The sequence below is a fragment of the Leuresthes tenuis genome, unplaced genomic scaffold (assembly GCF_036924035.1).
Source record: "Leuresthes tenuis unplaced genomic scaffold, fLeuTen1.0.hap1 SCAF_24, whole genome shotgun sequence".
Lineage (NCBI taxonomy): Eukaryota > Metazoa > Chordata > Actinopteri > Atheriniformes > Atherinopsidae > Leuresthes > Leuresthes tenuis.
Window position 1 is genome coordinate 650,074 of NW_027325378.1, and position 14,250 is coordinate 664,323.

At 47.9% G+C, this 14,250-nt stretch overlaps 1 protein-coding gene across 10 annotated transcripts in view; it reads right to left on the bottom strand.

Moving 5' to 3' along the window:
• LOC140284933 (histone-lysine N-methyltransferase 2C-like) overlaps nt 1-14,250 on the bottom strand; it is an 87,894-nt gene that overhangs the window by 71,948 nt on the left and 1,696 nt on the right. For all 10 annotated transcript variants that reach the window (XM_072378976.1, XM_072378973.1, XM_072378978.1 and 7 more), the window contains exon 2: nt 551-769. In XM_072378976.1, coding sequence (XP_072235077.1) covers nt 551-768 — 218 coding nt within the window. In that variant the 5' untranslated portion in view covers nt 769. The remainder of the gene's footprint in view (nt 1-550; nt 770-14,250) is intronic.

Genomic DNA, 14,250 nt, shown 5'->3' on the forward strand with positions numbered 1-14,250 from the left:
AATTTTGTGCTGACATCACTGATGACATCACCACACGATGGCGTCTTATACTGAACATTGGATTCTGAACACATTCCTTTTTTATCCTTTTCTGAATTCATGAACACAACTATGAACAAAGCTGCTCCCACTTCTGATCTTCTTCATGTTTTTCTGTTATTTTATCCACAGAAAAAACAGAAAAATCAGTAAAATGAACGTCAGGAAGAATCAGTAAAATGTCTTTAATCAGATCCTGATTCTTCAGTGTCTGAGTGGCAGAGAACTGGTGTTCATATCTGTGAGTTTCATCTGTTCATATCTGTGAGTTTCATCTGTTCTCAGAGTCCAGAAATCCTCAGTTAGGAGGAGGAACAGCAGCTCAGCATCTGTCTCCTCGACAGCCAACAGGCTCAATAAAGTGTCTGATCCCGATTTAAAACTCAATGATGTTTCAGATGTGATTCTGAAAACCGTGCTGAACATCACCAACACCTGTGAAACTACAGCTCAACAGGAACAACCTCACAGGCGCCGCCCTGCAGGAGTCATGCGACCAACAAACACTCACTTTTTTCTTGATTTGGAAGGTGGAGGCGGTGGCGGAGGAGGAGGCGGCGTTGGAGGCGCAGATCGGCCGTTGCTCCCATCTTTCCGGGGTCGCCCGCGAGGCCGCTTCTCAGGGGCGGGGCTTATAGCTGCGGCTTTGGCCAGTTGAGCGCTGCGTCCGGCACGAGTGACTGGAGGGGGCGGTCCTCTATCCCGTGGCTCCTGAGACTCAGACGGCATTCTGTGGTAGGAACAGAAAATGGGTCAAACAGATGGTTAAAGGCCTCGGTTACTGAAACAACCACAGAGTTTATTACAATGATTCACTGATCAGGGAAGGTGGGAGGGACCGAACAAAAAGATGGACGGGTTAATGTGAGGCGTGCAAAGTCACAGACGACAACAACTACACTGCCAACAAAAACAACAACAACAACAACAACACTGCTAATGATAACAAGACTGGAGACAACAACAGTGGGCACTAAAACACTGGAGACAACCACAGCAACACCAATGAATATAACAAGAACAGCAACGATGGAGACGACTAAAACACTGGAGACAAAAAAATAACAACAACACTGGAGAAAACATTGGAGATAATAACAACACTGGGAATAAGAACACTGATGACAACAACAGCACTGGAGATAACGACAACAACAACACTGGAGATGATGACAACAACACTGGAGATAATGACAACAACAACACTGGAGATAATGACAACAACACTGGAGATAATGACAACAACAACACTGGAGATAATGACAACAACACTGGAGATAATGACAACAACAACACTGGAGATAATGACAACAACAACACTGGAGATAATGACAACAACACTGGAGATAATGACAACAACAACACTGGAGATAATGACAACAACAACACTGGAGATAATGACAACAACAACACTGGAGATAATAACAACAACAACACTGGAGATAATGACAACAACAACACTGGAGATAATGACAACAACAACACTGGAGATAATAACAACAACAACACTGGAGATAATGACAACAACACTGGAGATAATGACAACAACAACACTGGAAATAATGACAACAACAGCACTGGAGACAACGACAACAACAGCACTGGAGATAACGACAATGACAGCATTGGAGACAACACTGGAGATAATAACAACACTGGGAATAAGAACACTGAAGACAATAACAACACTGGAGATGACAACAACGACAACACTGGAGATGATGACAACAACAGCATTGGAGACAACACTGGAGATAACGACAACACTGGGAATAAGAACACTGAAGATAAAGACAACACTGGAGATGACAACGGCAACAACAGCACTGGAGATAACGACAGAAACATTGAAGATGACAACAAACACTGGAGATAACAACAACAACACTAGAGATAACGACGACAACAGCACTGGAGACAACAACACTGGGAATAAGAACACTGAAGACAATAACAACACTGGAGATGACAACAGAAACATTGAAGATGACAACAAACACTGGAGATTACGACGACAACACTGGAGATGATGACAACAACACTGGAGATAACGACGACAACACTGGGAATAAGAACACTGAAGACAATAACAACACTGGAGATGACAACAGAAACAACACTGGAGACAACGACGACAACAACACTGGAGATAATGACGACAACACTGGAGACAACAACGACGACAACACTGGAGATTACGACAACAACACTGGGAATAAGAACACTGAAGACAATAACAACACTGGAGATGACAACAACACCGGGAATAACAACACTGAAGATAAAGACAACAGTGGACATGACAACAACAACACTGGAGACAACGACGACAACAACACTGGAGACAACGACGACAACACTGGAGATAATAACGACAACAACAACACTGGAGACAACGACGACAACACTGGAGACAACGACAACAACACTGGAGACAACAACACTGGAGACAACGACGACAACAACACTGGAGACAACGACGACAACACTGGAGACAACGACGACAACACTGGAGATAATAACGACAACAACAACACTGGAGACACCGACGACAACACTGGAGACAACGACGACAACACTGGAGACAACGACGACAACACTGGAGACAACGACAACAACACTGGAGATAATAACAACAACAACACTGGAGACAACGACAACAACACTGGAGACAACGACGACAACAACACTGGAGATAATAACAACAACAACACTGGAGACAACAACGACAACAACACTGGAGACAACGACGACAACAACACTGGAGATAACGACAACAACAACACTGAAGATAAAGACAACACTGGAGATAACGACAACAACAACACTGGAGATAACGACAACAACAACACTGAACATAATGACAACACTGGAGATGACAACAACACCGGGAATAACAACACTGAAGATAAAGACAACAGTGGACATGACAACAACAACACTGGAGACAACGACGACAACAACACTGGAGATAATGACAACAACACTGGAGATAATGACAACAACAGCACTGGAGACAACGACAACAACAGCACTGGAGATAACGACAATGACAGCATTGGAGACAACACTGGAGATAATAACAACACTGGGAATAAGAACACTGAAGACAATAACAACACTGGAGATGACAACAACGACAACACTGGAGATGATGACAACAACAGCATTGGAGACAACACTGGAGATAACGACAACACTGGGAATAAGAACACTGAAGATAAAGACAACACTGGAGATGACAACGGCAACAACAGCACTGGAGATAACGACAGAAACATTGAAGATGACAACAAACACTGGAGATAACAACAACAACACTAGAGATAACGACGACAACAGCACTGGAGACAACAACACTGGGAATAAGAACACTGAAGACAATAACAACACTGGAGATGACAACAGAAACATTGAAGATGACAACAAACACTGGAGATTACGACGACAACACTGGAGATGATGACAACAACACTGGAGATTACGACGACAACACTGGGAATAAGAACACTGAAGACAATAACAACACTGGAGATGACAACAGAAACAACACTGGAGACAACGACGACAACAACACTGGAGATAATGACGACAACAACAACACTGGAGACAACGACGACAACACTGGAGACAACGACAACAACACTGGAGACAACAACACTGGAGACAACGACGACAACAACACTGGAGACAACGACGACAACACTGGAGACAACGACGACAACACTGGAGATAATAACGACAACAACAACACTGGAGACACCGACGACAACACTGGAGACAACGACGACAACACTGGAGACAACGACGACAACACTGGAGACAACGACAACAACACTGGAGATAATAACAACAACAACACTGGAGACAACGACAACAACACTGGAGACAACGACGACAACAACACTGGAGATAATAACAACAACAACACTGGAGACAACAACGACAACAACACTGGAGACAACGACGACAACAACACTGGAGATAACGACAACAACAACACTGAAGATAAAGACAACACTGGAGATAACGACAACAACAACACTGGAGATAACGACAACAACAACACTGAACATAATGACAACACTGGAGATGACAACAACACCGGGAATAACAACACTGAAGATAAAGACAACAGTGGACATGACAACAACAACACTGGAGACAACGACGACAACAACACTGGAGATAATGACAACAACACTGGAGATAATGACAACAACAGCACTGGAGACAACGACAACAACAGCACTGGAGATAACGACAATGACAGCATTGGAGACAACACTGGAGATAATAACAACACTGGGAATAAGAACACTGAAGACAATAACAACACTGGAGATGACAACAACGACAACACTGGAGATGATGACAACAACAGCATTGGAGACAACACTGGAGATAACGACAACACTGGGAATAAGAACACTGAAGATAAAGACAACACTGGAGATGACAACGGCAACAACAGCACTGGAGATAACGACAGAAACATTGAAGATGACAACAAACACTGGAGATAACAACAACAACACTAGAGATAACGACGACAACAGCACTGGAGACAACAACACTGGGAATAAGAACACTGAAGACAATAACAACACTGGAGATGACAACAGAAACATTGAAGATGACAACAAACACTGGAGATTACGACGACAACACTGGAGATGATGACAACAACACTGGAGATTACGACGACAACACTGGGAATAAGAACACTGAAGACAATAACAACACTGGAGATGACAACAGAAACAACACTGGAGACAACAACGACGACAACACTGGAGATTACGACAACAACACTGGGAATAAGAACACTGAAGACAATAACAACACTGGAGATGACAACAACACCGGGAATAACAACACTGAAGATAAAGACAACAGTGGACATGACAACAACAACACTGGAGACAACGACGACAACAACACTGGAGACAACGACGACAACACTGGAGATAATAACGACAACAACAACACTGGAGACAACGACGACAACACTGGAGACAACGACAACAACACTGGAGACAACAACACTGGAGACAACGACGACAACAACACTGGAGACAACGACGACAACACTGGAGACAACGACGACAACACTGGAGATAATAACGACAACAACAACACTGGAGACACCGACGACAACACTGGAGACAACGACGACAACACTGGAGACAACGACGACAACACTGGAGACAACGACAACAACACTGGAGATAATAACAACAACAACACTGGAGACAACGACAACAACACTGGAGACAACGACGACAACAACACTGGAGATAATAACAACAACAACACTGGAGACAACAACGACAACAACACTGGAGACAACGACGACAACAACACTGGAGATAACGACAACAACAACACTGAAGATAAAGACAACACTGGAGATAACGACAACAACAACACTGGAGATAACGACAACAACAACACTGAACATAATGACAACACTGGAGATGACAACAACACCGGGAATAACAACACTGAAGATAAAGACAACAGTGGACATGACAACAACAACACTGGAGACAACGACGACAACACTGGAGATAATAACGACAACAACAACACTGGAGACAACGACGACAACACTGGAGACAACGACAACAACACTGGAGACAACAACACTGGAGACAACGACGACAACAACACTGGAGACAACGACGACAACACTGGAGACAACGACGACAACACTGGAGATAATAACGACAACAACAACACTGGAGACACCGACGACAACACTGGAGACAACGACGACAACACTGGAGACAACGACGACAACACTGGAGACAACGACGACAACACTGGAGATAATAACAACAACAACACTGGAGACAACGACAACAACACTGGAGACAACGACAACAACACTGGAGACAACAACGACAACAACACTGGAGATTACGACGACAACACTGGAGACAACAACAACAACAACAACACTGGAGACAACAACGACAACAACACTGGAGACAACGACGACAACACTGGAGACAACGACGACAACACTGGAGACAACGACGACAACACTGGAGATAATAACAACAACAACACTGGAGACAACAACGACAACACTGGAGATAATAACAACGACAACACTGGAGATAATAACAACAACACTGGAGATAATAACAACAACAACACTGGAGACAACAACGACAACAACACTGGAGACAACAACGACAACAACACTGGAGATAACGACGACAACACTGGAGATAACAACGACAACAACACTGGAGACAACAACGACAACAACACTGGAGATAACGACGACAACACTGGAGATAACAACGACAACACTGGAGATAACAACGACAACACTGGAGATAACAACGACAACACTGGAGATAACAACGACAACACTGGAGATAACAACGACAACACTGGAGATAACAACGACAACACTGGAGATAACAACGACAACACTGGAGATAACAACGACGACAACACTGGAGATAACAACGACAACAACACTGGAGATAACGACAACAACACTGGAGATAACAACGACAACACTGGAGATAACAACGACAACACTGGAGATAACAACGACAACACTGGAGATAACAACGACAACACTGGAGATAATAACAACAACAACACTGGAGACAACAACGACGACAACACTGGAGATAACGACAACAACACTGGAGATAACAACGACAACACTGGAGATAATAACAACAACAACACTGGAGACAACAACGACGACAACACTGGAGATAACGACAACAACACTGGAGACAACAACGACGACAACACTGGAGATAACGACAACAACACTGGAGACAACAACGACGACAACACTGGAGATAATGACGACAACACTGGAGACAACAACGACAACAACACTGGAGACAACAACGACGACAACACTGGAGATGACGACAACACTGGAGACAACACTAGAGATAACGACGACAACAACACTGGAGACAACAACACTGGAGACAACAACGACGACAACACTGGAGACAACAACGACGACAACACTGGAGATAACAACGACAACACTGGAGATAACAACGACAACAACACTGGAGATAATGACGACAACACTGGAGATAATGACGACAACACTGGAGATAATGACGACAACACTGGAGATAATGACGACAACACTGGAGATAACAACGACAACACTGGAGATAACGACAACAACACTGGAGATAACAACGACAACAACACTGGAGACAACAACGACGACAACACTGGAGACAACAACGACGACAACACTGGAGATAACAACGACGACAACACTGGAGACAACAACGACGACAACACTGGAGACAACAACAACAACACTGGAGATAACAACAACAACACTGGAGATAATAACAACAACAACACTGGAGACAACAACGACGACAACACTGGAGATAACGACAACAACACTGGAGACAACGACGACGACAACACTGGAGATAACGACAACAACACTGGAGACAACAACGACGACAACACTGGAGATAACGACAACAACACTGGAGACAACAACGACGACAACACTGGAGATAACGACAACACTGGAGACAACAACGACAACAACACTGGAGATAACGACAACAACACTGGAGACAACAACGACAACAACACTGGAGATAATGACGACAACACTGGAGATAATAACAACAACACTGGAGACAACGACGACGACAACACTGGAGACAACGACGACGACAACACTGGAGACAACAACGACGACAACACTGGAGATAACGACGACACTGGAGATAATGACGACACTGGAGATAATGACGACAACACTGGAGATAACAACGACGACAACACTGGAGATAACGACAACACTGGAGATAATGACGACAACACTGGAGATAACGACGACGACAACACTGGAGATAACGACGACGACAACACTGGAGATAACGACGACGACAACACTGGAGATAACGACGACAACAACACTGGAGATAATGACGACAACAACACTGGAGATAATGACGACAACACTGGAGATAATGACGACAACACTGGAGATAATGACGACAACACTGGAGATAATGACGACAACACTGGAGACAACAACGACGACAACACTGGAGACAACAACGACGACAACACTGGAGATAATGACGACAACACTGGAGATAATGACGACAACACTGGAGATAACGACGACAACACTGGAGATAATAACAACAACACTGGAGATAACGACGACAACACTGGAGATAACGACGACAACAACACTGGAGACAACAACGACGACAACACTGGAGATAACGACAACAACACTGGAGACAACAACGACGACAACACTGGAGATAATGACGACAACACTGGAGATAATGACGACAACACTGGAAATAATGACGACAACACTGGAGATAATGACGACAACACTGGAGATAACAACGACGACAACACTGGAGATAACGACAACACTGGAGATAATGACGACAACACTGGAGATAATGACGACAACACTGGAGATAATGACGACAACACTGGAGATAATGACGACAACACTGGAGATAATGACGACAACACTGGAGATAACAACGACGACAACACTGGAGATAACGACAACACTGGAGATAATGACGACAACACTGGAGATAATGACGACAACACTGGAGATAATGACGACAACACTGGAGATAATGACGACAACACTGGAGATAACGACGACAACACTGGAGATAACGACGACAACAACACTGGAGATAATGACGACAACAACACTGGAGATAATGACGACAACACTGGAGATAATGACGACAACACTGGAGATAATGACGACAACACTGGAGATAATGACGACAACACTGGAGACAACGACAACAACACTGGAGACAACAACGACAACAACACTGGAGACAACAACGACGACAACACTGGAGATAATGACGACAACACTGGAGATAATGACGACAACACTGGAGATAATAACAACAACACTGGAGACAACAACACTGGAGATAATAACAACAACACTGGAGACAACAACGACGACAACACTGGAGATAATGACGACAACACTGGAGATAATGACGACAACACTGGAGATAATGACGACAACACTGGAGATAATAACGACAACACTGGAGATAATAACGACAACACTGGAGACAACGACAACAACACTGGAGACAACAACGACAACAACACTGGAGATAATGACGACAACACTGGAGATAATGACGACAACACTGGAGATAATGACGACAACACTGGAGATAACGACGACGACAACACTGGAGATAACGACAACACTGGAGATAATGACGACAACACTGGAGATAACGACGACGACAACACTGGAGATAATGACGACAACAACACTGGAGATAATGACGACAACAACACTGGAGATAATGACGACAACACTGGAGATAATGACGACAACACTGGAGATAATGACGACAACACTGGAGATAATGACGACAACACTGGAGACAACGACGACAACAACACTGGAGATAATGACGACAACAACACTGGAGATAATGACGACAACAACACTGGAGATAATAACAACAACACTGGAGACAACGACGACGACAACACTGGAGATAATAACAACAACACTGGAGACAACGACAACAACACTGGAGACAACAACGACAACAACACTGGAGATAATGACGACAACACTGGAGATAATAACAACAACACTGGAGACAACGACGACGACAACACTGGAGACAACGACGACGACAACACTGGAGATAACGACAACAACACTGGAGATAATGACGACAACACTGGAGATAATGACGACAACACTGGAGATAATGACGACAACACTGGAGATAATGACGACAACACTGGAGACAACGACAACAACACTGGAGACAACAACGACAACAACACTGGAGATAACGACAACACTGGAGATAATGACGACAACACTGGAGATAATGACGACAACACTGGAGATAACGACGACAACACTGGAGATAATAACAACAACACTGGAGACAACAACGACGACAACACTGGAGATAACGACGACAACACTGGAGATAACGACGACAACACTGGAGATAACGACGACGACAACACTGGAGATAATGACGACAACACTGGAGATAATGACGACAACACTGGAGACAACAACGACGACAACACTGGAGATAACGACGACAACACTGGAGATAATGACGACGACAACACTGGAGATAATGACGACAACAACACTGGAGATAATGACGACACTGGAGATAATAACACTATAGTACTTATAGATAATACTTATAGACGGATTACTTTTGGATGGATTACCAGGTGTGTGCACTGATTTATCTAAAAGTTGTTTTTTTATTGCTGGTTAAATAAAGTTTTGAATGAATGATTAAACTAAACAAATCTGATGAGATCTTTTCAAACGTACAGAAACAACGGTTCTGAAGGGAGGCAGCCTGCGGCCCGGAGCTCCCACCTGCTCAGACTGCTTTGTGCTGATGTAAACCGGCTGGAGCTTTCATGCATTCATGCAAATCAAACAGAGACACTGTGAAACACTGAAGCTCCCATTTAAATTCAACAGAAACAGCACAGCGACGGCGCCATCCGACGTCTTCTCTGGTGCCGGTCACTCTGATCCGGACAGAGGACCGGACCTGACCCACAGAGGACCGGACCTGACCCACAGCGGACCGGACCTGACCCACAGAGGACCGGACCCACAGAGGACCGGACCTGACCCACAGAGGACCGGACCTGACCCACAGCGGACCGGACCTGACCCACAGAGGTCGGGCTCCAATACCATCACACTGAGTCTGTTCCTGGACTGGACCAGACTTGGAGGCACCAGAAACCTGCAGCAGACCCGAGTGACCCGCCGGCTCCACAGTAGTCACGGCGAGCAGCTCGCCAGTCAATCAGGAAGCAGGAAACAAGCGACCTTTGACCTTCTGTCCCGGGAGGGATTTTTATTGTTCCTTTTTTACATCTGAGAAATCAACTGTCCTTAAAGTTTGAGCTCTGCAGGCGCTGCAGTTATTATTATTATTCTTCTTTTTCTTCATTTTAACCCACTTCAGTTCGATCACTAATGGTTTCATACATGTTTTAAACTTAATGAGTTTCTCATATTTTATGTACAATGACATTATCACAATAAAGCTGCATGTTTGTGCTCTTAAACCAATAAATACTACAGATATCACAGCCAGATACTCTCTCTCACGCCTTCCTTGAAGGCGGCTGCTGTTTGGCTCTCAGTTTATTTCCATGTCAGCCTCCGGGAGGCGGAGCACCTCAGCTGAGATGAGCTGATCCAGAGTCAGAAACACTCACTTTAGATGTCAAACACACTGCTCCACTCAGACGGTTTCGGGTTATCTTCACATTCAGCACGAAACCCGGAACAGCCACAGAAACATCGGACCGGGCAGACGAGTGAAGCTCATTGTGGACGTCAGTTTTTAACAAAGGAAACCACATGAACACAGGACATCCTGCTGCTTCTCACACATTCCTCATGACTTTACCACCGGTAAAAACCCGCCTCACATACCCGCTCAAACACATTCAGAGCGCCGGGCCCTCAGGTAAACGCACAGAGCGCCGGGCCCTCAGGTAAACGCACAGAGCGCCGGGCCCTCAGGTAAACGCGCAGAGCGGCCCATTGGACAGGTAAACGCGCAGAGCGGCGGGCCCTCAGGTAAACGCGCAGAGCGCCGGGCCCTCAGGTAAACGCGCAGAGCGGCGGGCCCTCAGGTAAACGCACAGAGCGCCGGGCCCTCAGGTAAACGCACAGAGCGGCCCATTGGACAGGTAAACGCACAGAGCGCCGGGCCCTCAGGTAAACGCACAGAGCGCCGGGCCCTCAGGTAAACGCACAGAGCGCCGGGCCCTCAGGTAAACGCACAGAGCGCCGGGCCCTCAGGTAAACGCGCAGAGCGGCCCATTGGACAGGTAAACGCGCAGAGCGGCGGGCCCTCAGGTAAACGCACAGAGCGGCCCATTGGACAGGTAAACGCACAGAGCGCCGGGCCCTCAGGTAAACGCACAGAGCGCCGGGCCCTCAGGTAAACGCACAGAGCGCCGGGCCCTCAGGTAAACGCACAGAGCGCCGGGCCCTCAGGTAAACGCACAGAGCGCCGGGCCCTCAGGTAAACGCACAGAGCGGCCCATTGGACAGGTAAACGCGCAGAGCGGCGGGCCCTCAGGTAAACGCACAGAGCGGCCCATTGGACAGGTAAACGCGCAGAGCGGCGGGCCCTCAGGTAAACGCACAGAGCGGCGGGCCCTGAGGTGAGTGAAAAGCAGCCCATTGGACAGGTAAACGCACAGAGCGCCGGGCCCTCAGGTGAGTGAAAAGCAGCCCATTGGACAGGTAAACGCACAGAGCGGCGGGCCCTCAGGTAAACGCACAGAGCGGCGGGCCCTCAGGTGTGTGAAAAGCAGCCCATTGGACAGGTAAACGCACAGAGCGCCGGGCCCTCAGGTGAGTGAAAAGCAGCCCATTGGACAGGTAAACGCACAGAGCGCCGGGCCCTCAGGTGAGTGAAAAGCAGCCCATTGGACAGGTAAACGCGCAGAGCGGCGGGCCCTCAGGTAAACGCACAGAGCGGCGGGCCCTCAGGTAAACGCACAGAGCGGCCCATTGGACAGGTAAACGCGCAGAGCGGCGGGCCCTCAGGTAAACGCACAGAGCGGCGGGCCCTCAGGTAAACGCACAGAGCGGCCCATTGGACAGGTAAACGCACAGAGCGGCGGGCCCTGAGGTGAGTGAAAAGCAGCCCATTGGACAGGTAAACGCACAGAGCGGCGGGCCCTCAGGTAAACGCACAGAGCGGCGGGCCCTCAGGTAAACGCACAGAGCGCCGGGCCCTCAGGTAAACGCACAGAGCGCCGGGCCCTCAGGTAAACGCACAGAGCGCCGGGCCCTCAGGTAAACGCGCAGAGCGCCGGGCCCTCAGGTAAACGCGCAGAGCGGCGGGCCCTCAGGTAAACGCGCAGAGCGGCGGGCCCTCAGGTAAACGCGCAGAGCGGCGGGCCCTCAGGTAAACGCGCAGAGCGGCGGGCCCTCAGGTAAACGCGCAGAGCGGCGGGCCCTCAGGTAAACGCACAGAGCGCCGGGCCCTCAGGTAAACGCACAGAGCGCCGGGCCCTCAGGTAAACGCACAGAGCGCCGGGCCCTCAGGTAAACGCACAGAGCGCCGGGCCCTCAGGTAAACGCACAGAGCGCCGGGCCCTCAGGTAAACGCACAGAGCGCCGGGCCCTCAGGTAAACGCACAGAGCGCCGGGCCCTCAGGTAAACGCACAGAGCGCCGGGCCCTCAGGTAAACGCACAGAGCGCCGGGCCCTCAGGTAAACGCACAGAGCGCCGGGCCCTCAGGTAAACGCACAGAGCGCCGGGCCCTCAGGTAAACGCACAGAGCGCCGGGCCCTCAGGTAAACGCACAGAGCGGCGGGCCCTCAGGTAAACGCACAGAGCGGCGGGCCCTCAGGTAAACGCCCAGAGCGGCGGGCCCTCAGGTAAACGCACAGAGCGGCGGGCCCTCAGGTAAACGCACAGAGCGGCGGGCCCTCAGGTGAGTGAAAAGCAGCCCATTGGAAACCTGAGGAAAGAACTGCTAACCTCGGCGGGGGGGGAACTAAAAGAGGACTAAGTCGGCCTGAGTCGCTGCTCATCTCTACCGCTGTGGTAGAAATGAGCAGCGACTCGGGCAGAGTTCCTACTCCTCCGTAACGGCGCCGGTTTCCACGAGGCGCCGACTCTGAGCATTCAGAGTTCTGCTTCAAGGGAACACGTTGCTGCAGTTCAACCCAACGCCTCTGGGGGGGGGGCTGTGTGTTTGTGTGGTTTCAGGCTATAGCCGAATCCTTTTCCTTCCGGTCACAGTTAACATCAGTAACCAATGGCAACCGAGGTGCAGCAGCTGGAGCTTCTTCAGCCATTAGACCGGAAAAAGCAACTGCCGGACATCACGCTCTGAGCGGACCAATCACAGCCGTCGCTACGCTGTCAACACGACGGAGAAGCATGAACCACGCTTTAAAAATCCCCAGCAGCCCGATAGGTTTGTGAATAAGTGACGATTCCAGCAGGGACACCGGCTAACGTTAGCTCATAAAGGCTAACACCAGCTCCTTATTAGGTTGGATCTGCCGTTTTCCCAATGGAGCAGCAGCTGTACCTGAAGTCCTCCATCATTATTATTATTATTGCTGCTGCTTTGATGTTTGCACCGAGGTGCAGATGA